Genomic DNA, 22,681 nt, shown 5'->3' with positions numbered 1-22,681 from the left:
CCAACCATTTGGATAGCTTGGTTGGAATGCTTTCTACTCCAATATTTCAACAGTCTAAGAGAGTGAGACTAATCTCTAAGCAGGTGATCTCAACATAAGGGCAATTGAATTTCATATTAAAGTTCCAAGTATGGAAGAGTAATTTTTTTTTAAGTTTTACTGAAATTATAACACATGGCTGGGCTTTTGCTCTGCAGATCTAAAAAAAATAATAATAATAAAACAAAAATAAAAACCAAACACAAACAAGCCAACATAAATGCTAAGTGAAAAAAAGTCATTGTTTCAAAGATCCCATGAAAAGTCTCTGGCGAAGACCAAATGGCAAGGCGGTCCAGAGCATGACCTCTGCAGCCCATCAGCTACACCACCTACTGGCTATGTGCCTTCCAACCTGGTACAAAACTGGATTCTTAGTTTCCCCATTTATAATCTGGCTCTTAAGAGCACCTACCTTATGGGTTGTTTAGAAAACTAAATGAGCTCATGTAAGTCAGTTAGGGGTTCCAAGCATATGACAGGCAACAGTAAGTTTCTCATCTAAGTCCCAGAATCACTTCTCACAATCCCTTACCCTTTTTCCTGTCTCCTAATCCACACTTTCACATTATCACACCTCCTAAGCTTTCATCTCCACCTCTCTCAAAACCATAACTTCTTAGATTCTTTCTAATTCTCTCTAATTCTCTCTCCCTCCTCTGTCATGTCAGCTTTCTCTGGGATGTTTACTGAGCAGATGGAGTTGGCTGTCCTGATGCCATTCCTTCCTCTCCCTAGCTCTTTAACCTACCTTGATGATTTTCAACCTTGGCATTTTGACCCAGATAGTTCCCTGTGATGGGGTTGGGGACATTGTGAGGTGCTTCTGTGGCATGTGTAGCTGTAGCCTTGGCCTCCCCCACTGAATGCCAGTAGTCTGAGACGCTGCCACCTCGATATCTAGAAACAACCAAAGCTGTCTCTCAATACTGACAAATGTCCCTAGAAGGAACAGATTCCCCCACATTGACAACTGCCTATCTGCCTATTTTCTGGTAACTGCCTACTATGCATTCCGTTTTTTAATGGGGAGGCTAGAGACAGCACAGGAGTCAGGGAGCCCAATGTGAGGGGAACACCCATCCACCTCACCTTTTACTAATGGTTACAGGCTCAGTTGGACCCTCCTCTCACCCACTGCACCACACGGCAGAATAAAAGACCCACAGCCTTCCATTTTCTCTAGTCTAGAGCTATGATTCACCACCCTCTGTACGGCAGCACTGGGCCTGAGGAGCAGACAGAGGGTGTACATCAGGTCACCTGGGGAGGGGCAGAGTGGAATAACAAAGGAACCACCCAGGGTAACAGGAACAGAACATTTATTTTTTCATGACAACAGGCACAGGCACTGACAATCACTGACAGGTGCAGTAGGAAGGGGCTATGCCATCCTGGACCAAGCAAGGAGAGCTGGGACCCTCCCCAGGGGCAACCTCAGCTCAGCCTCGGCAAGAGAGAATGGGGGGTGCAGGAAAGGCTGTGTCCTCGTGGGATGGGAAGGATGGCTTTTTCTGGCCCTTTGGATTCCCATTTCCTCTAGGAGCTCTTGTCTCAGCATCAGGATCCCAAGTCAGCAACCACCCACAGAGCCATGGCCACACCCAGAGCCCCCGGACTGCAGTGCACTGCCACCATCACAGGAGCTGGAGCTGTGGCGCCGGCATCCATGGGATCCGTGGTGTCTGAGGTGGCCTAGGCAGCAGTCACTCCCGGAGCTGGGGCCACAGCTGCCCCCGGAGCCTGGAGCACAGCTGGAGGAGGCTGGGGGCAAGCACTGTGCTGGGCTCTTCGGGGGGCACTTGGGCGATGGGGGGCACTTGGAAGGAGGCTGGCACTGCTGCTGGCTCTGCTGGCAGGACATCGTGGCAGGAGGTTGATCTGGAACAAATAAAAGAAACATTTTTTTACGTGAACACAGAAGCTTCAGACAAAAGTCCCTTCCCTCTGGGTTTTGTCAAACACTTGTCCCCATGACCAAGCTGCTTCCTAAGCCAAGCTGTGTGGGACGGACATGGGGACACGGAGTGGACACGCACACTAAGACACCAGATGGGTCTGTGTGCACCCCTGACCACATACTCAATAAGAATGGAAGGAATCCTGAAGACCTGAGGCTTTGAGGGTTCACAGCCCCCTGACAGGTGCCTCAGTGGCTCTTTCCTCACCACCACCCCCTCCCCCACTGCCGCCCCTGTCTGGGTCCCCTCCTGCTGGTTCTGATCACATCTGGGCTCGTCTTCCCAAAGCTCCCAGCTGAGGGGACACTCACCAGATACAGAGGAGGCAGGATGAGGCTGTTCCTGAAGATGCTGCGGGTGAGGAGCCCAAGGTAAGAGCACTTTTATCCTGTGGCTGGGTTTGTCATGCAGGCCAGAGCCCTCTGCTGCTTTCACAACCAGGGGAGGGGACATCCTGGCATGTTGGACTAGGCTTTCAGCCTTTTTCCTGGGCACTTGCACAATGTCCAATTAACTAGTTTCAACCAGGAAGCTTGATGACTGCCCACACACATCCCCCTGGGAACTGCTGGGAACCTAACACTAGTCTTTCCCGCATTCTTTCCTGAACCCCTTCCTTCCTCCTTCCCTTTCTTGCTTCCTTTCTTCCTTCTACTCACATTACTTAGTTCAGATTCTGTCTCATGTACCCTCCTGGGAACAGGTATGGTTATGAAAGAATTTTCTTCTTGTATTCAGAAGTCTACCAAGACAGACACATAGATAGATGAAAAATTCATAACACAAATTCCAAGTAATAAAATGTAATTTAATCTGCTCAGTGTCTCCAGGCTGCCCCTGTGACCATGACCTTCTCAAGTAATCCACTACTACCTCTTGAGCCCTTGGCTTTGAGATATGGGCAAGGGTGGGGGACTGGTGTTACAGCCTTCCCTGGGGAGCCCTCAGAAGACCTCATGGTACCCAGGGGGCAGCAGAGAATTTCACAAATGAAAGGAGCAGAGCCAAGTTAGGTGTTGATAACTTGGCTTGCACAAATAAATAAATTGGTCAGAACCGAAAATGTTTACTTTCTTTTAGTGAAGTCATCTAAACTCAAAACTTCTCACATATTTGAAACTATTAGTCAAGGAAAGGTAATTAGGACTACACAAACTGTAATTATATATGATGCAAATAATTCTTACTATTAAAAGATATTATATCACGGATTTATATTTTCTACTGAGAAAAATGTTCATGGCCTTTTGTGAACTGGTAAAAAGCAGTACACACAGTTAATTAAATGGTATTTCCAATGCAGTCTTTTGTATAGGGGATGTGTCTTATTTAAACCTATAGAACTGGTTTCTTGCCTTTAGAGGATTTCATTTTCCTCACTTCACTGTAAAACTTACCCACACTGAAGCAGGATCCCAGGAGTTGTTTCAACTCCCCACAGAGGAAGAACTGGCAAGGGGCCTTTGGAGTGTTAACTCAGGGTGGGGTGGGGGTGAGGGTGGGGTGGAATTGCACCCTCCTGACATTCTCTTGTCTTCTGGAGAGGCTCTGGACCCCCTGAGGCCAGGCTTTCAGCCTCATCCTCAATTCTGCTCAGAGGCCACTTCCCTCACTCCATGGGAACACGCAACTAGATACTGGATTGGAAAGAGCAAAATATGAGGGCGAAAAAAGGCATCATTTTCGTGAGGTCTCCAGTGAGGTTGCACAGAGAGGGGATAGAAAGTCATTTCCATTTTCATCAGCTTTGCTGGGCAGGTGACCCTTAGATAATGCCACAAAAATAAGGCTACTCTCCCTCCTGGTGCACCTGGGGGGTCCTAGCTACAACTGGTGTCCTAGTGTAACTACTCAGTGGAGTCCTGGTTTGGCCAATAATATCAAAAGATTGGCCTAATGGAAGTGATGCTAACATCACACTTGGATCCTCCTGAATATGCAGCCTGACCTTGGGGTGTGGCCAGGAGAGGGACATCACCCACTGTGTTTTTTCTCACCGACCTGATACTCGTAGTGCTAGCCCTCACCACTTTATCTCATTCAGTCATGAATTCCCCAGTTCTTACATTTGATATACCTTGAATGAGCATGAGCTGTGGGTCAGGCATTGTGTGCCACACGGGGCATGCAGACAGAGGAGTGAGAACAGCCTGTCCTCACAGGATGGGCAATACAGCAGAGAGGAGGAAGACAGATGGTGAATTACAGCTGTAGTGTCCATTAAGGAGAAATTGCAGGTGCTGGGGGCATGTAAAGGGAAGGCCTAATCTAGTCCGGGGGTTCAGATCTCTGCAAAAAATGGATAGTTTAGCTTTGGCCAGGGGTTCAACAGAAGCAAGTACAAAGGCTCTTTTTGGTCTACATGGTTTTAATCTCGAGTCATTAGGCAATAAGGGTTGGAGGGTCACATCTGTCTTCATGGTAGAGTAAGTTGCAAAGTTTCTGAGTGGCTCTGAGCAGGGAGATTTTCCCCTCTTCTCTGGAAATGCAAGTGGACTTCGATGTGGCTTCCTCTGGGCCCATCCCTGGTTTTCCTTGTCTTAGGGAAGAGGCTGTTTTAGTCCTGGAGTTGCTGCTCACTGATCTGAAGTCCACATCAATGAGGAAGAGGAGCTCCCTCTTCACAAGCCCTCACATGTCTCCCAGAGCAGCTGTTCCACAGGCCTGCAGAGCAAGTAATGTCCTTAATGGCAGAAGCACAGCAATGAGGCCACCACCAGGTGTCTCCTTCCTGGCCCAGAGGATAGTTCCCTGAGGGTCAGTGCTGACAGCAGCCCATCCCCAAGAGCCCAGCACCCTGGGGCATGGAGCTATCAGAAGGAACCCTGCTTATTTCTGCTGCATTGTCTCTTAACTGCACTCAGAAGAGGTAAACCTTGGTTCATCAAGATTAAGAAATGAAGCAAACACAAAACTCTTCTCCCTCATCTCAAGGACAGGACCACGAAAGGACAGAACTGTGTGAAGCCTCTTCCCAGGACAAATGGCTCAGAAAAATGGGGTGAGGCAGTGTGAAATACTACCACCTAATCTTCTAATTTGAGGATATTTGATCCTGGCTTATTCACATACCAACTTAGATGGGGTCTAGCATTTATGGCATGGAAAGTATCTCCTCACAACCACTGAACACATTCCATATGGATCCAGGCTCTAACAGGATGCCAGTTTGTGACTTTTCTTGGTATGAGAATTTCAACACAAGCCCCAACCCTGAAACCACAGCACCTCAATACTCGCAACTCCTAAAGAGATCCTGAAAGAGTCCCAGATGTCTTCCACATGTATTAAGACATTATAGAGGAAGACCTGCCATTAACACCATCATGTGGAAGTAGAAAGCTAAGAATTTTATGGAAAATGTCAGAATAGAGGATGCTTTTCCTAGCAGAAGAGTGGGGAGGGGTGGCTCCTTAACTCCTCTAGGCAGGGTGGACTTTGAGGATGTGGGCAGGGTCAGGACAGGAGGATCCAGGTGCACTGTGTGGTAATGAGAGCTGTGTGGTGACATAGGTGCCTCTATGACCATGTGACACATCCCTTTGGAGGTTCCAAGAAATTACATGGAGCTACTTAATGACTATTTAGACAGCAGGTTATTTCCAGCTACTGTGATTTGAGCAAATATATTTATTGTGATCTCATCTTGAACTCACAGGCTGAAAAAAGCTTATGTTTAGGTTGCACATTATATGAGCCATTCATAACTTGTAAAATTATGCCTCTTTTGTAAATGTAAAAAATTTTAGATGAGCCAGAAATTTTACAGTCTTGGAATAGTTGAGATACTACTACATTCACATCAGACTAAAGAGAAAATAAAAACATATAATCATCTCAATAGATGCATAAAAACATTTGAAAATATCCATTACCAATTCATGATTAAAAAGAAAACTCTCAGAAAGGGGAACCTGGGTGGCTCAGTTGGTTAATCATCTGACTCTGGATTTTGGCTCAGGTCAGGTCTCATGGTTCATGAGCTCGAGCCCCGAGTAGGGCTCTGCACTGGCAGTGCAGAGCCTGCTTGTGATTCTCTGTCTCTCCCTCTCTGACCCTCCCCTGCTCATGCTCTCTCAGTCTCTCAAAATTAATAAATAAGCTTTAAAAAAAGCCTTCAGAAAGCAAATAAACCTAATAAAGAGCTCCTCAACCTAATAAAGGAGCATCCTCAACCTAATGAAGAGCTCTACCCCTAATACAATACTTAAGAGAATGAATGCTTTCCTCCTAAGATCAGGAGTAAGGCAAGGGTAGAAAGTTATGGAAAAGAACACAGGTCCAAAAGTAGACCCAGAATACATGATTAATTTATTTTGAGCAAAGGTACTGTCAATGAAAACTGAACAAACCTTTTTGTTAATAGCGCTTTATTTTATTTCATTTTTAAAGTAGGCTGCATGTCCAACATAGGGCTTGAACTCATGACCCTGAGATCAAGAGCCCCACACTCTACCAACTGAGTCAGCCAGGTACCCCTAAACAAACCTTTTAGAATTTCTTTTAAAAAAGGAAGAGTTTTATTCAAGTCTAGGTGAGAACAGCTGACCAGGATACACAATCTTCACAAAGAAGAGAGTGCTCCTGAGAAGTGTTTAACGAGGGGTTACATATGTTTTTTGTTACATCAAGAGTTACTAACCATTATGATGAAGGAAATTTCAGAAAATTACAAACTTTATCTTAAGCTTTTAGTATGTGCAAGATTGCAGGCTTTGGAGGCATGGGAATTGAATTTAAAGAGATTTTACTCTTTAGTTTGAAATGCGTGCTTTAAGGTTATTTGTTTTTAAATTTTTTTTTTTCAACGTTTATTTATTTTTGGACAGAGAGAGACAGAGCATGAATGGGGGAGGGGCAGAGAGAGAGGGAGACACAGAACCGGAAACAGGCTCCAGGCTCTGAGCCATCAGCCCAGAGCCCGACGCGGGGCTCGAACTCACAGACTGTGAGATCGTGACCTGGCTGAAGTCGGACGCTTAACCGACTGCGCCACCCAGGCGCCCCTAAGGTTATTTGTTTAAAAAGCAGATGCACAACGTGTGTTCGGGGCAGAAACAGAGCCCATGCTCTGAAGTTTGGTGAAGTCATTCTGACCTTGGTAAAGGTATAGCTTCCCAGGGAGCTGAGGATCAGGGCCCACAAACATTAAAAGTTGAAAATTTTTGCGGTGTCTGGGTGACTCAGTCGGTTAAGTGTCCAACTTCGTCTCAGGTCATGATCTCACGGTTCATGTGTTTGAGCCCCACGTCGGGTTCTGTGCTGACAGCTCAGAGCCTGGAGCCTGCTTCGGACTCTGTGTCTCCCTCTCTCTCTGTCCCTCACCCACTCATGCTCTGTCTCTCTCTTTCTCTCAAAAATAAAGAAACATTAAAAAAACAAAAAATAAAACTTAAAAATTTCTTTTATCAGTACAAAGGCATCTGAATGGAAAGACAGTCATTCCAACGAATGGTGCTGAAACAGTTGGACAATCATATTAAAAAAATAAATATCTCATATTATATGTAAAAAATTATTATATATAAAAATTAACTCCACATTAATAATGGATCAAAGAGTAAAACAAAACATTATAAAACTTCTAGAGTAAAGCATAAAAAAAAATCTTTGTGACTTGAGTTACACAAAAAAAATTTTAGAAATGGCAATAAAAGGGTGATTCAAAAGAAAACCTTCATAAACTCAACATTGTCAAAATTTTAAAACCCTGCTTTTCATCCTTTTATGGGTGAGTAATATTCCACTACATATATATATATATATATATATATGCATATATATAATACCACAACTTCCTTATCTATTCATCAATCCATGGACACTTGGGCTCTTTCCATAATTTGGCTATTGTTGATAATGCTGCTATAAACCTGTATGGAAATGTTCAGTAGTTATTGAAGCTAATATTACACTGTATGTTAACTAACTGAAATTTTAATAAAAATTAGAAAAGGAAGGGCCTTAGAAATAATGCTCTCTTTAGATGACAAAATAAACAATCAAACAAAAAACAAAGCAAACAAAAAAAACTGCTTTTCAAAAGACACTGTTAAGAAAAGGTAAAGAAAATTCACAGACTTGGAAAAAACATTTGTAAAATACATATGCAGTGAAGGACTTATGGCTAGAATATATGTTAAAATGCTCCAAAAATAGGGACTCCTGACTCAGTCAGTGGAGCATCTGACTCTTGATTTCAGCTCAAGTCATGATCTCAGACTCATGGGATCAAGTCCCACCCACATCAGGCTCTGTGCTGAGCATGAAGCCTGCTTAAGATTCTCCTTCTTTCTCTCCCTCTGTCTCTCTACCCCACTTGTGCTCTCTTTCTCTCTCTAAAATATAAATAAATAAATACATACATACATACATAAAATGCTCAAAAAAATAATAAGAAAATAGACAACCTGGTTAAAAAATGGGTGAAAGATTTGAACAGACATTCCAACAAAGAAGATATATGGATGGCAAATAAATACATGAAAAGACCCTTAACATTATTAGTCATTAGGGAAATAAATATTAAAAGCAAAATGAGATACCACTCTACATACATTAGAATGGCTAAAATAAAAAAAAATAAATAACTGATAATACCAAGTACTATCAAATATGTGGAGCATTTAGTTCACTTAATCATTGCCGGTAGGAATACAAAATTGTACAACCACTTTGGAAAATAGTTTGCCAGTTTCTTAAAAAATGAAACATACCCTTATAATTTGCCCCAGAAACCTTATTCTTAGATATTTACCCATGAGAAATAAATTTTATATTTACAGAAAAACTTGTAAGTCAGTATTTATGGTGACTTTATTAAGAATTTCCCTGAACTGGTAGCAACCCCAGTGTCCTTCAACTGGAAAATAGATTAAAAAATAATCTGTACATTTGGGGCACCCGGGTGGCTCAGTCAGTTAAGCATCTGGCTTTGGCTCAGCTCATGATTTCATGGTTCATGAGTTTGAGCCCCATGTTGGGCTCTGTGCTGACAGCTCAGAGCCTGGAGCCTGCTTCAGATTCTGTGTTTCCCTCTCTCTCTGCCCCTCCCCTGTGCATTCTCTCTCTCTCTCTCTGTCTCTCTCTGTCTCTCTCAAAAATAAATAAACATTAAGAACATAATAATAAGATACATTTACACAATATAAAGCTACTTAACAAAGAAAAAGGAATGAAGTACTATTACATAAAACAATACAGATGAATTTCAAATGCACTATTCTAGGTGAAAGAAGCTAGACTTTAAATGCTACATATCATGTAATTGCAATTACACAGCATTGTGAAAAAGGCAAAACTATAAGGACTGAAAGCAGATCAGTGGTTGCCAAGGACTGCATGGAGGAGGGGTTCACTATATAGGGTCACGAGGGAATGTTTTGGGGTGATGGAACTTTTCGTTGCTTTTTTACATGGCTGTATGTGTTAGTCAAAGCTCACAGAATTGTGTACCTAAATGGATGGTTTTTTTCTCTGTGTAAAATAAATACCTCAAAAAATCTGACTTAAAAATAGAGAAAAAAATTTTAATATTTTTGAGGAATACATGTAAATATGATAAAAAACACCAGAAGGGAAGCAAAGAATAGTAAATACAAGACTCAGAATGGTGATTACGTCCTCATTTTCATGTGGGGGGTGGATTTTGGCACTTTTGCTATTTAAATGATGATAGGATAGATAGAATGATTGATAGATAGATAGACAAATTCATTAAGAGAACCTTGCATGGACTGATGATGAACATATATTACAAACCAAGATGTCAATCCATATCTGTGCACCTGAGATCTGATAATAACAGAGCTGAGTGAAACTCCAGAAGTAAATATCTTCCCAGAATACTACTTTTGGGCTTACTCATCTCATCTTCCTCTTTCACTGCATCAGTCATTAATTGCCATGGAAAAGGGCTGATCCTTGTTTCTTTCTTTGTTTATTCTGTTATTACTAATATGTCTGTCTTGGGAAGATTATCCTGGAGCTGGACCTCAGATTAAGTACTTCCTGCTCCAAAGTTAACACACAGGTTATTAGGTCATAAAATCCTCTCATAAAACCAGGTGAGTGTCTTCTCCGTGTGTGACTCCAGGTTCCTTACAATGTCAGGGCTGCTAAGACATCCTCATACTGCAGCTCAATGCAGCCTCCCCAGGCTCTGGGCTGTGGGCTCAAGTGTTCTGTGAGTTTGGACTGAGGACTCTGTTCTGAGAAGGAAAGTGTGGACCCTGAGGTGGGCAGTTTCCAGATTAAGTAGCTCATCTGGAGAAAGGAAAGGAGGGATATCTGAGGATACGGAAATAAGGCACTAAGGCAGGGATTCAGGCATGGGACTGGAAATGGACCATCTTCAAGTCCATTCTTGAGGAACAGAAGCACTTTGCTGACAAGTTTTAGAGTGGCTTGGGTCACATTGATTGGGGACACCTGTTACACCAAAAGTGCGGCCCCATAGCAACTCAATTTCCACATCGCTGGGATTAAGCATAGCCTCTGTGCAAATTTCTGGAGAACCACACAACATGGAAAATACTAATTCCCTCTGCAGCCGGTCTGGAACCCTGAGACAGTTCCACTTCAGTTTACCCTGTAACACCTACATTTAGCCTTAGGGTTCAGTTATCACAAATGTAAATACTTTGTTGTTTGTTGTCCTAACTGTATGCTTGTGTGAAATCATACCCAGAGACAAACTGGGATCTCCTTTGAAGCAGAGAGGACAGCAATTGTGCCCTCCTTTCCCCTCCCCACTGCCAGCACCCAGCTCTGTACCCCAGGACCATCCAGGCTCCCACATGGATCTTCAAAGAACTTTAGGAATCACTGATTCAGAATGAGTAAGTTGTGGATTGGAGAGAAAAACAAAACTATAGCCTATGAATTTAGTATCTACAAATGGGTGTTTAAGCTAACAACAAATCAAAATGTAATGTATTACATTTGCTATAATGAAGTTTTATTTAATTTAATTAAATTTAAATATGTGAATGTTGAAGTCTCAATGATAATTTTATTTTTGTTATATATAATGTATATTATCCATTTTATTATCATATTTGAGATAAAATTTGTTGAGGAATATATGTGTAATATCACAATTAAATCAAATGGAACAATAAGGGCGCCTGGGTGGTTCAGTCAAATGCGCATCCAGCTCAGGTCATGATCCCAGGGTCATGGGATTGAGCCCCATGTCGGACTCTGCACTGAGCATGGAACCTGCTTGAGATATTCTCCCTCTCTCTCTCTCTCTCTTTCTCCCTCTCTCTCGGCTCCTCTCCCCTGCTCGGTGCTCTCTTTTTCTCTACAAATAAAATGAATCTTTAAAAAATGGAAAGATAGTATTCAGTTTACATAAAGCTTAGCCATTATGAGGTTTATGCTATCAAGCAAGGCCCACATACCACCTCCACCACCATCAACCTCACAATTACCAACCATGTTTGCAAAATGATTCATTATCATCATTTGCATAGTTTTTCCTTAGTTCCTCCAAGCACATGGGCCACTATCTTCTATCACCTTCTACAGTGTTAGAATCAATAGTATATATCCCACAGTCTGAGAGATGTGGACACATGGAACAACAATGAAGAGGTGGATCTATTCTTTACTTCTCCTCCTCCCCCTCCTCCTCCTACTTCTCGTCCTCCCCATTTCCCTCTTCCCCCTTCTTCCTAATAATATCAGTTGTGAATCTTGTCCCATCAAAAGTCGTTGGTCCCTTCTCCACTCTAACTTTTATGCTGTTCTCCCTACTACCGTATGGGAACCAGGAGGTCCCCCTAGGAACCTTTCTCTCTTAGACATGAACTGGCTCCCAACCTCCATATCTTACCCTACCCATCACACCCTCACAGGACAATGACCTTGTTCAGCTGTCACCTCCAGAAAACATCACCCTTCTGGTGCAATGGGGGACTGACCTCCAAAACCTGGGATCTTAGGCTTGAGGTCTTAAGAAACACTTCTGTTTAGCATTTATGTTATCAGATGCAATATATTTGCTTTTCCATGTGATTGTCCATGATCTGTGAGGTACTTAAGGGAAGAAATGTGTATTATCTCTCTGTATTATTAGTGTTGCATGTACTAAAAAGGGACAGAGCCTATGCCAAAGCATGGAAGTGAAGGACTGAATAAGGGCACAGCAGCTGGTCCAAAGCAGACTAAAGTGGGAAGTAATTTGGTAGTCACAGGACATCCTGGTTCTACCTTAGAAGAATTTTAGGGTCATGCCCAGGAAGACACTGGAGGTAGACAACTAGGAACCATGCCAGGCTGTCCCCTCCCCTGGTTGTGAAAGCAGCAGAGGGCTCCAGCCTGCATGACAAACCCAGCCACAGGATAAGAGTGCTCCTGCCCTGAGCTCCTCACCCGCAGCATCCTCAGGAACAGCCTCATCCTGCCTCCTCTGTATCTGGTGAGTGTCCCCTCAGCTGGGAGCTTTGGGAAGACGAGCCCAGATGTGATCAGAACCAGCAGGAGGGGACCCAGACAGGGGCGGCAGTGGGGGAGGGGGTGGTGGTGAGGAAAGAGCCACTGAGGCACCTGTCAGGGGGCTGTGAACCCTCAAAGCCTCAGGTCTTCAGGATTCCTTCCATTCTTGTTGAGTATGTGGTCAGGGGTGCACACAGACCCATCTGGTGTCTTAGTGTGCGTGTCCACTCCGTGTCCCCATGTCCGTCCCACACAGCTTGGCTTAGGAAGCAGCTTGGTCATGAGGACCAGTGTTTGACAAAACCCAGAGGGAAGGGACTTTTGTCTGAAGCTTCTGTGTTCACATAAAAAAATGTTTCTTTTATTTGTTCCAGATCAACCTCCTGCCACGATGTCCTGCCAGCAGAGCCAGCAGCAGTGCCAGCCTCCTTCCAAGTGCCCCCCATCGCCCAAGTGCCCCCCGAAGAGCCCAGCACAGTGCTTGCCCCCAGCCTCCTCCAGCTGTGCTCCAGGCTCCGCGGGCAGCTGTGACCCCAGCTCCGGGGGGTGGGGGGCTGCTGCCTGAGCCACCGTGGGTGTCACGGATCCCATGGATGCTGGTGCCACAGCTCTGACTCCTGTGATGGTGGCAGTGGGCTGCAGTCCGGGGGCTCCAGGTGTGGCCATGGCTCTGTGGGTGGTTGCTGACTTGGGATCCTGATGCTGAGACAAGAGCTCCTAGAGGAAATGGGAATCCAAAAGGCCAGAAAAAGCCATCCTTCCCACCCCATGAGGACGCAGCCTTTCCTGCACCCCCCATTTTCTCTTGCTCAGGCTGAGCTGGGGTTGTCCCCGGGGAGGGTCCCAGCTCTCCCTGCCTGGTCCAGGATGGCACAGCCCCCTCCCTGCTGCACCTGCCAGTGATTGTCAGCACCTGTGCCTGAGGTCATGAAAAAATAAATGTTCTGTTCCTGTTACCCTGGGTGATTCCTGTGTCATTCCACTCTGCCCCTACCCTCAGTTCTTTTGCCAACACTACCCAGCTCTGTGGACAGAATCTTCACTTGGATCAGGAATAAGAGCAGATCAGTTCTCCACCCCACACTTAGAAAGGAAGTGGAGAGGTTTTAGGCCTGATGGAGACAGAGGATGAGGGGTGTATTTATTTGAAGCCCCGCAACTCTCAGTAAAGGGACAGATTTTTCCTGTGAAATCTGAGTGTCGATCCAATCTGGAAATGGCTATTGTGTGATAAGGTACTTGTATTTATTTTGATAAACTATTTCTGTGTCTTAATTAAGAAACAAGGAATCGGGAGGCAAATGAACAAAATACGCACAGGAAGAGCTGAATGAAAAGATGGAGGAAGGAGACAGAAGCCTCCAGAAGGAAAGTTAAACTAAAGGGTCTGTGAAGTGCAGGAAGAGAGATGGAAAGGAGAGAAGTGTTTAAATTAATAAGGTCTGGAGGGAGTGATGTGGCGGGAAGTTCCATCAGTGAGATGGTAGGAGTGTGTGACATTTAAACTTTAGGAACAAGAAAAAGGGAGAAAATGAGTAGTGCTGCTGGGATTATAAATGTATGTAATTTCAGGAGCAAACATTTATTAGACCCTCAGCTCCATGCATGCCTACAGTGGCAAACCTGGAGAATGGGAGCACACTGGCTGGCAGGGCCCGGGAAGCAGCCTTGGAGGCTCAGAAGTGCCCCTCACTGCCACTCTCAAGAACTGACAGCTATCCCTCTGGTTGAATCCAATCTAAGTAGAAAGGGATCAGGGTTAACCCACAGAGCTGCCTGCTGGGACACTGGAGAGATCTTGGGAAACTAGAAATGACAAAACAAATCTTTCAAATGAAGTCCCAACGGGGAGTTCCCAGCAATGGAGGAAAGTAGATTCCCCAAACCTGAGCAGGGTGACACCACGTCCTAGCCCTGGACCCACTTATTCACTCATTGAATTTTTATTGAGCATCTATGTGCTCTGTTCTAGGCATTAGGGATACAGCAGAGAATCAGAACAAGTTTCTTCTCTCAGGCACTGACATTCAAATAGGTGTGTGGGTGACAGTCCCCGATATTACACGATGCAAAATGAAATGCAGTGGCACTCTATTCAGTTGGCCATTTACCTTCTGGGACACTGAGGCTGGTCTAATAAACCTAGAGAAGACATCCAGCCTGGGCTTTGAGATAGTGGCTTTGGTGGAGACCAAAAAGGATGTGAATATCTGCTAGCTACCACATCAAAAGACAACAGCCAAGAAAGGAGAGGGCACGTGTTGTTAATATTAATGGGACCATGCTGGTGCACAAGCAGCCTCTGTCCCTGTGTCCTCCCCTCCCTCTCTCCGCAGCCCCGCTGGAAAACCATCTGCTCAGGTTCTCCTTTTCTCCCATGAATATCATTTATTTGATCACCTAAAAAGGGACAGCTATCCTCTAGGTTTAATGTAACAGGATAACCAGACAAATCATTTTCATCAATGTTTATAAAAAACAATAATTCTTCATAACCACTATAATTAATATTTGTGACTTAAAAGATCTTTTCCAGGGCACCTGGGTGGCTCAGTTGAGCATCTGACTTTGGCTCAGGTCATGATCTCACAGTTCATGAGTTCGAGCCCTGCATGGGGATCTGTGCAGACAGCTCAGAGCCTGGAGCCTGCTTCGGATTCTGTGTCTCCTTCTCTCTCTGCCCCTCCCCAACTTGTGCTGTCTCTCCCTCTCTCAAAAATAAATAAATATTTTTTAAAAAGATCTTTTCCTTTCTTAAATGTGATGTTTCAGAAGGCAATGCATCTCTAATGTTATAACAAAATTCAATGGAGAAATTCCGCATGGCTTATGTAATCGTAATTTCCCAAATTGTTCACGAGCCTCATCCTTATCACCCTCACCGTCACCATGCCCACTAAGCATGATTCATAGCTCAGCTAACCTCCCTTAGCCACCCCAGCCAACTTGAATCACTCCTTCCCCTGAACTATCCCTGGAGCTCTTAGGATAAATAGCACAGTCACAGAGATACTGATACAATGGTCCTCACATGTATCTCAATTTGCAAACCTTGTCACTGCAGCTTCTGTAAATTTCTTGTCTCTGTCTCTGATTTCATTCCTTGCATCTTTGGTCTGTTGTGCCTCTATCACCTTTCAGAGTTTTCTTTACCAGGTGCTGGCTGTTAACTGGAGAAGAAGGAATTCCAATGCAGGAATGCCTGACTCCAAATGAATGCTTAAAAAGCCCATTATCATGGCCTCCACATTGTCTTAGATCCTCCACCGTCCCCTCAACTACACTCACTGTCAGTACCAGTGTTAGCTCTTCCTCCTCGTGAGGACTCCTGGGTTCTATGAGTTCCTCTTGGAACTGCCATCTGGGCTGACTACGCATGGACAGAGCAAGGAACTACACCCCTGCTCCTGCTGCTTGTCCAAGTACTGCTCTTACAGGCCGGGGGCCTCATCCCACCTACAGGCCCAAGTGATAGCAGGTGATGCCATCTGGACACATTCTACTGCTCAGGGTCACTGCAGACAAAGGGGTCTGACACCCAAAGGCTCTGTCCTGAGACCTGAGGACTCCCCACACATCTATATGACAGCACTAACCCTTGGATCAAGCTTATTTTATTACTTGTCCATCTGCCCTGCTCACACAGTGTGTTAGTTACTTAACAGTGACCAGATCTTATTCACTTCTGAATCTCCTTGGGTACAGCAGAATGCTTGGTGGGCTGCTGTATCAAGGCAACACGTTCTTTTTTTTTTTTTTTTTTAATTTTTCTTAATGTTTATTTACTTTTGAGAGAGAGACAGACAGACAGACGTGAGCAGGGGAGAGTCAGAGAGAGAGAGGGAGACACAGAATCTGAAGTGGGCTTCAGGCTCTGAGCTGTCAGCACAGAGCCCCACGTGGGGCTCGAACTCACTAACCATGAGATCACTACTTGAGCTGAAGTCAGACGCTTAACTGACTGAGCCACACAGGCGCCCCAAGGCAACACATTCTGTGTGAATAACTGAGTGGATGGATGGATGGATAAATGGATGGATGGGAAAATAAAATGGCAAGCCTACAGGAAATGAGGAAAAGAGTCCTGTGACTTTCCTCACAGGAAAACTCCTGGCACCTACCTTGGAAGCTATGGGGGATCCAAGGTTGGAGATCACAAGGAGCTGAATCAGCTCAACACATGTTAAAGAAGGAGGAAGGGGGGAGAAAGGATAGAAAGAAGGATAGCACGAGTAAGAGAAAAATAAGACATGACAGACTCACAGAAAGTTTAAAAAGCAGGAATTTGAACAATTTGGGGACTCCTGAATCCTTCCCATCAGAAAACCTCCTGCTCCCTTTCCCCTTTTCCTCCCAATCATCAGGCAAAGAAGCCCACAAGGAGTAGCACTGAGGGCTCCTCCCTTCCCTGTGATGCCTGTGCCTCTGTCAGGGCATCGGAGGACCCTGAGAACCCAGGATCCATCATTAAATGTCCCTTCTGCTCACAGCACAGGCACATGTTCTTCAGGTTGTTGGTGTGTCCATCTTCCTACACACCATGAGGATGTGCAAGAAGTTGTGAGAAAATGCAAGGCAGGTGAAAAACTGGAGTCAAGATACAAAGGAAGCATCTGGCAGGAGGTGAAGCAGAGAGATTCCAGGCTATTCTGAAAATAGGTGAGTAGCACACGGCTGCTCATACCCTCTAAACCTCCATCTCAGGGGACTTGATTTTCTAAGAAGTCCTCATCAAAGGTTCTAAGCTGCTCCAGGGACCTCATCTTTGATCTTCAAAGCCCATCTTCCTCTATAACTACATGGCTCCCCCTTCTGGGATAAAGGTGTGTGCCTTTGTGAGTGAATGACTCTTCCCTTCTACTCCATCCACCTGCCCTCCCTCTACTATCTTGGGCACCTAAAACCCCCTCCCTCTCTGTTCAGTGACTTCACTCACTCATCAGCACTCCCAGATCCCCAAATGAACACGCAGGGAAGGCTGGAGCCTGGAGTAATGCTCTGGAAGGGAGGAGATGAACTCCTGATCACCTGCAGGTGGCCATAGGAGTGGAGGTCTGGGACAAGGTGAAGTTTGAGGACATAAAGCTTCTCAGGATTGATATCTTATGCAGCATTTCACAGGATCTTTGTCCATGAAGCATTGTTTTCTTGGAGTAATGATTAAGAATATCAAGAAGGAACACTGTTCTGAATGCAGCTCAGGGAACATGCCCCAAGCCTTGGGATTATGTTACTGATGAGTTGATAGTAGAAAGGGAGAGAGACCTCAGAGAAACTTTGGGAAAGAGATCATCAGAAGGCCTTCTACTTGCTTTATAGAACAATCTAAACTCAGTGAATTCTGAGAGGAAAACAGTTTTACTTTCGTTTAGTCACTGCCTTCTACATAAAATCCCTACATCAAATGCTCCCTTTCCTAGCACAGTCCTGCCCCTCTGTTGGATGATGGAAAACCACAGCTGAAGAACATGATGCAGTTGTCATCTCTCTGGTATGCATCCTGGACCAGGCTGGTGGGGCAACTGCAGGGGCCAGGACAGCTCTGCATCTTCTGAACAAATTCTGGGGGGATGAATCTGAGACTCTCTAGTCTTTCTTTCAATGATGACTATGTATAGATCCTTTTGTTTCTGGGTCTGGCACTTTAGCCAAACTCTGACATAGCAAAAAAACCCAAATACCTTCTAAGTCTTGGATCATTCTGGAACATTCTCCATGGTCATATATAAGTGCTATATATCTCAAAATGCAAAAACATTACCTGAGGGGAGTTTAGGATTCAGAAGAGAATAGAAGGGAAAATGTCTTGGGGTGCCTGGGTGGCTCAGTCAGTTAAGCATCTGACTCTGGATTTCGGCTCAGGTCACGATCTCACAGTTCTTGAGATCGAGCCCCACATCAAGATCTGTGCTGGCAGTTCTGAGCCTGCTTGGAATTCTCATTTTCTCTCTCTCTCTCTCTCTTTTTCTCTCTCTGCCTTTCCTCTGCTAGTGCTCTCTCTTCCTTTCAAAAATAAATAAACTTTAAAAAAAAAGAAAAGAAAGGAAAATGTCTTTAAATTAGAAGAACAGGTGGCAGACATTTTCCTAAGAATGACTCAGCTGTTTATCATGGCCTTGCTGAAGTTTTGGTTGCAGGAGGGTCCTAAGCTCAGAAGGGGCTGTGTTTTTCGATAAATGGAGAAAAGTTTTTCATTGTTTGATTCATCATGTTTTTATAAAGTATGTGGCCTGATAAAAATGCACTCCAAGGAGCCAGACCTAAACTGCTCCACCACCTAATGCCATTATCCCATCAGCACTACCAAACCATGGAAACATCTAGAATTTATCCAGCCACACTGGGTTCTACTCCAGGAATCCAGAGCTCTAAGGATGACATTCCTGGTAGAAATGACCCTCAGAGAGTCCCCCTCATGCTTGCAAGCAAGTGGCCAGCCTGCGGTGTCCCAGCCATGTCATCACACGACACATGTTCAGCCTTAGGGCCTGTGGAGCTCCCACTCTGGTGAGAAATGGAAGAACTGAGAAGGCAGAACTCCTCATGGAGGGGATTGATGAACAACACCACCAGGATGCACATGGAACCTCCCAAGCCATGCAATCTGGGGTGGAGCTTCAGAAAGACCCACAAACACCGCATTTTATGAAGAGAGAAAGCTCCATATTCACAGTTCTGGGATGTTCAGAAACTTTAGAACTTATCCCCCAAGAAGCAAAAATGGCCACTCTACTACAGCTACCATGAAAAAGTGCTCATTCCATCTTCTTTAAGTGCCTCTTTCCAGTGCAGGATATACTCAAAGAACCCTCAATGATATGAGCAAAATGGCCACTCAATCATTGTTCTGGGGATGATTCTGAAATTACCCCCCAGCAAGAGACAAGGACCACACACTGGAGGCAGGACAAGATTGGTGGGGATGTAAAGGCCCACACCCTCCCCTCCCCCATCCATATCCAGGACCACCCTTCTTCCCTGTGGCCCAGTGCATTTACGCTCCCACAGGCAACTTGAAGTAAGTCACAGCATTGCTCTATTCTCAAGTGCCAGGCAGAATGTGTAGATGAAAATTGCACCCCCTTGTAATTAACGTATTTAATAGGCATTGAATATCATAATTTAATTTAAATATGGATAAAGCTTGGTTATAATACTGACTCTGATTTATATTAAAAAAAACATAGACAAATATATTTATTCTAATATTAGAAATTCATTGGTTGGGGAATTCATCTCTAAAATTAAAATGAGGGGCGCCTGGGTGGCGCAGTCGGTTAAGCGTCTGACTTCAACCAGGTCACGATCTCGCGGTCTGTGAGTTCGAGCCCCGCGTCAGGCTCTGGGCTGATGGCTCAGAGCCTGGAGCCTGTTTCCGATTCTGTGTCTCCCTCTCTCTCTGCCCCTCCCCCGTTCATGCTCTGTCTCTCTCTGTCCCAAAAATAAATAAACGTTGAAAAAATAAATAAATAAAAAATAAAATTAAAATGAAATTCACAGGGGAAATAGCATTCAGTTTGCATCAATTGATCATACATAAAACGTGGACACCTCGAGGCTGACTCTGTTACATGAAATGCACCTAATGCCACACAGACCTCATAAGCAGCAACACACTCAACAAAACTACTTCCATGAAACCCATCTGTCATCATTTACCTTTGCAGACCTCCCTTAATTAGTTCCAGCAGATGAACCACTCGTGACTGTATGTTTATGGTATTTGAATAAAGAGCACACATTCTCTGGGATTTGATAGAAATGTCACACCCTTTGTAATGTGCTAATTGTGAGTCTGTCACTTCAGCTGTTGTAGTTTTCTTCTCTATATTTACCCTCCAATCAAACACTGATGTGGTTCCACTCCTCCCTGCCCAAGGAATCCATGCTACTTCCTGGGTGTCAGGAAGTTCTTCTCAGGAGTCCCACTTCCTCTAGCTTCACCCCCTATCCATTTTCCACACACAGCTCATCCAAAACATCCAGGCCCTCAGCTCAGTCACCACCCCCAAGAGCAAGTGCTGATTACATATAGGTGTCCAATTTCTCCAGAGAACATGCAGGAAAAATAGAGGTCACACAAAGAACAATGGACTTTGTAGTTATTTGTTTACATTACAGCACTTAGAACAAAGAAACAGACTCCTTATTTATCTATCTGTCCAGGTTATGCATCATCCTCAACTCTACATCCCATTGCAAATTGTGAATATGGGGCATGGCCTCTGTTAAGTATGTCTACAGGCATGAGTGGAAGGTTGCCTAACTCTTTTTGGTCAAACATATCATCTTGCACCTGGAGCTGGGCTGGGAGACTTTGGTGTTGCCAACCTCCCCAACAATACACTAACCCAAGAGCTCTTGTCCTGGACAACTCAGTCCCACAGCCTACTTAGAATCAACTTTCTCTGTCTTTCACCCAACGAGCTGAATGTCCAGCTAGGGCAGGACCTGAACAAGGATAGTTAGGAAGACAGGCCCAGGCCTCTATCAGAGGAGAGGGAAGCAGGGGGTCCAGAATGGAGACAGCAGGAATAGTGAGGGGTTAATGAGCAGGTTTATGGGATATTTCAGTGCTTCTGTGACTTGCAAATGCCATGGGTGTTTATAGACCCATCCTCTTCCTAAACATGTTCTGAGACATAAACTCATCCCACCAGACATCCTGGAGGAAACTTTACCCAAAAGGGTTTGTTCTTCTCCATGATTACATGGAGACAAGACACCATGGGAGCCAAATTAGAAAAGAGTCAGTGTTCTTTTACAGAAGGAGGTTAAAGGGGAAAAAAAACATCTCTCTAGGCTGAATTAACTCCAAATACATTTTCTTCGCCTTTCCACATTCCTTAGTTCACAAGTACAACATGGAACCCATCAGAGAAGAGACATTGGCCAGAGACTTTTTCAACACCCTGCTTTTACTTTATTCTCTCCAGGGTCCTTGATCCTGCTGAGATGCCCTGCTAGCAAAACCAGCAGCAATGCCAGCCTCTCAATGTCCCCACAGTGTCTACCTCCATGCCCAGCCCTTTGCCGGTTTCCTGCTAGCGACCCTGCCCTGGGGGCTGCTGTGGCCTTAGTTCTGGTTGACATCAACTTTGAGTGTCATCTACCAGGGATCTCTAGAGACAGGTTCAGAGACTTAGCAGTGCTCGTTATGTGCCACTAGAACTCCTCTTGGTGAACTTAGAGGTGTGGAGAAGTGGAACCAGAATCAACCAATAAAATTTAGATTTGAGACAGAAGCCAGGAGTTTTCTGTTATGATTCTATCACTAAAAGCTGCCCCTGACAAGTGAGTTCTCAATAGTTGTAGAGAGACAACTTCCCAGACCAACCCCATAGCCATTTGTTCAAGCATTCATTCATTCAACACATATTTATGTGGCACCAGTCTAGGTACTTGAATCAGTGAGGAACGGGACAGACAAAAACCCCTCCTCTCAGGAAGTTTACATTCCAGTGGGTCTGTTGGAGGTATCTTCTGATTTCCTTGCAAGGCAGCATAGTTAGACAAAGGTGGCTGAATATAGATTCAGTTGGCTTCTCACACTTGAACATTGGATAGACACTAGTAAAAGGTTGCTAAACCCAGTGAAGACACTCACAGGCAAAATTTCGAGAACTGGATATTGTTAGTTGGGTGGTGACAAAAAAAATCTAATGTCTGCTTGCTTCCACACCAAAGGTAAGAGCAAAGTAAGGCAAGGGGATATAGTGCTGGTAACAATGGAGAAATGTCTGTTTGAAAGTTGGCCTTGTTTCTTTCCCACTTTTTCTTATTCAGTCTCCAAATCTCAGTAAAAACCTACACTGATACAAGAATCTTGAAAGTGCTTCAGTTTCCTACTTGGCTACAAAATATGGGAGCATCTAAAACAGGATGTCCACACTAATGGCCTCTCCTGCATCAGGATAATCAGATGTACTTAATATGTAGTAGTGTTTTATCAAAATCTGTCATTTTAAGATATACTGAAATGTAAATGACTTGTCCCATTCTTCAGGATTTTTAACTTATGATTCAGGGTGAAATAATATATCTATCATTACAGTAAATTCAATGAGAAAAATACTACACAGCTCAGGTGACTACAACTTTCCACAACCTTTGTCCACTTTACGTCAGGTATTCACAATTATCACCATTATCTGCCTCATTATTGTCACACCCATCAATTATCATTCATTTATGGTCTAAACTCTTAGCCACCCTGGCCAATTTGAAACACCCTCTTC

The 22,681-nt window shown here is 44.4% G+C and overlaps 1 protein-coding gene and 1 pseudogene across 1 annotated transcript; one reads left to right on the top strand and one right to left on the bottom strand.

The window, feature by feature from the left end:
• Positions 1 to 1,612: 1,612 nt before the first annotated feature.
• LOC115520174 (late cornified envelope protein 3D-like) lies at positions 1,613 to 1,903 on the bottom strand. Its single transcript, XM_030324294.1, has one exon. The coding sequence runs from the start codon at positions 1,901 to 1,903 to the stop codon at positions 1,613 to 1,615; it is 291 nt and encodes a 96-aa protein (XP_030180154.1).
• A 10,931-nt stretch (positions 1,904 to 12,834) lies between these two features.
• Positions 12,835 to 13,130, top strand: LOC115520585 (annotated as a pseudogene).
• Positions 13,131 to 22,681: the final 9,551 nt, after the last annotated feature.

This window comes from Lynx canadensis, chromosome C1 (assembly GCF_007474595.2).
Source record: "Lynx canadensis isolate LIC74 chromosome C1, mLynCan4.pri.v2, whole genome shotgun sequence".
NCBI classification, from domain to species: domain Eukaryota; kingdom Metazoa; phylum Chordata; class Mammalia; order Carnivora; family Felidae; genus Lynx; species Lynx canadensis.
This window is presented reverse-complemented; position numbering and strand designations above follow the sequence as displayed.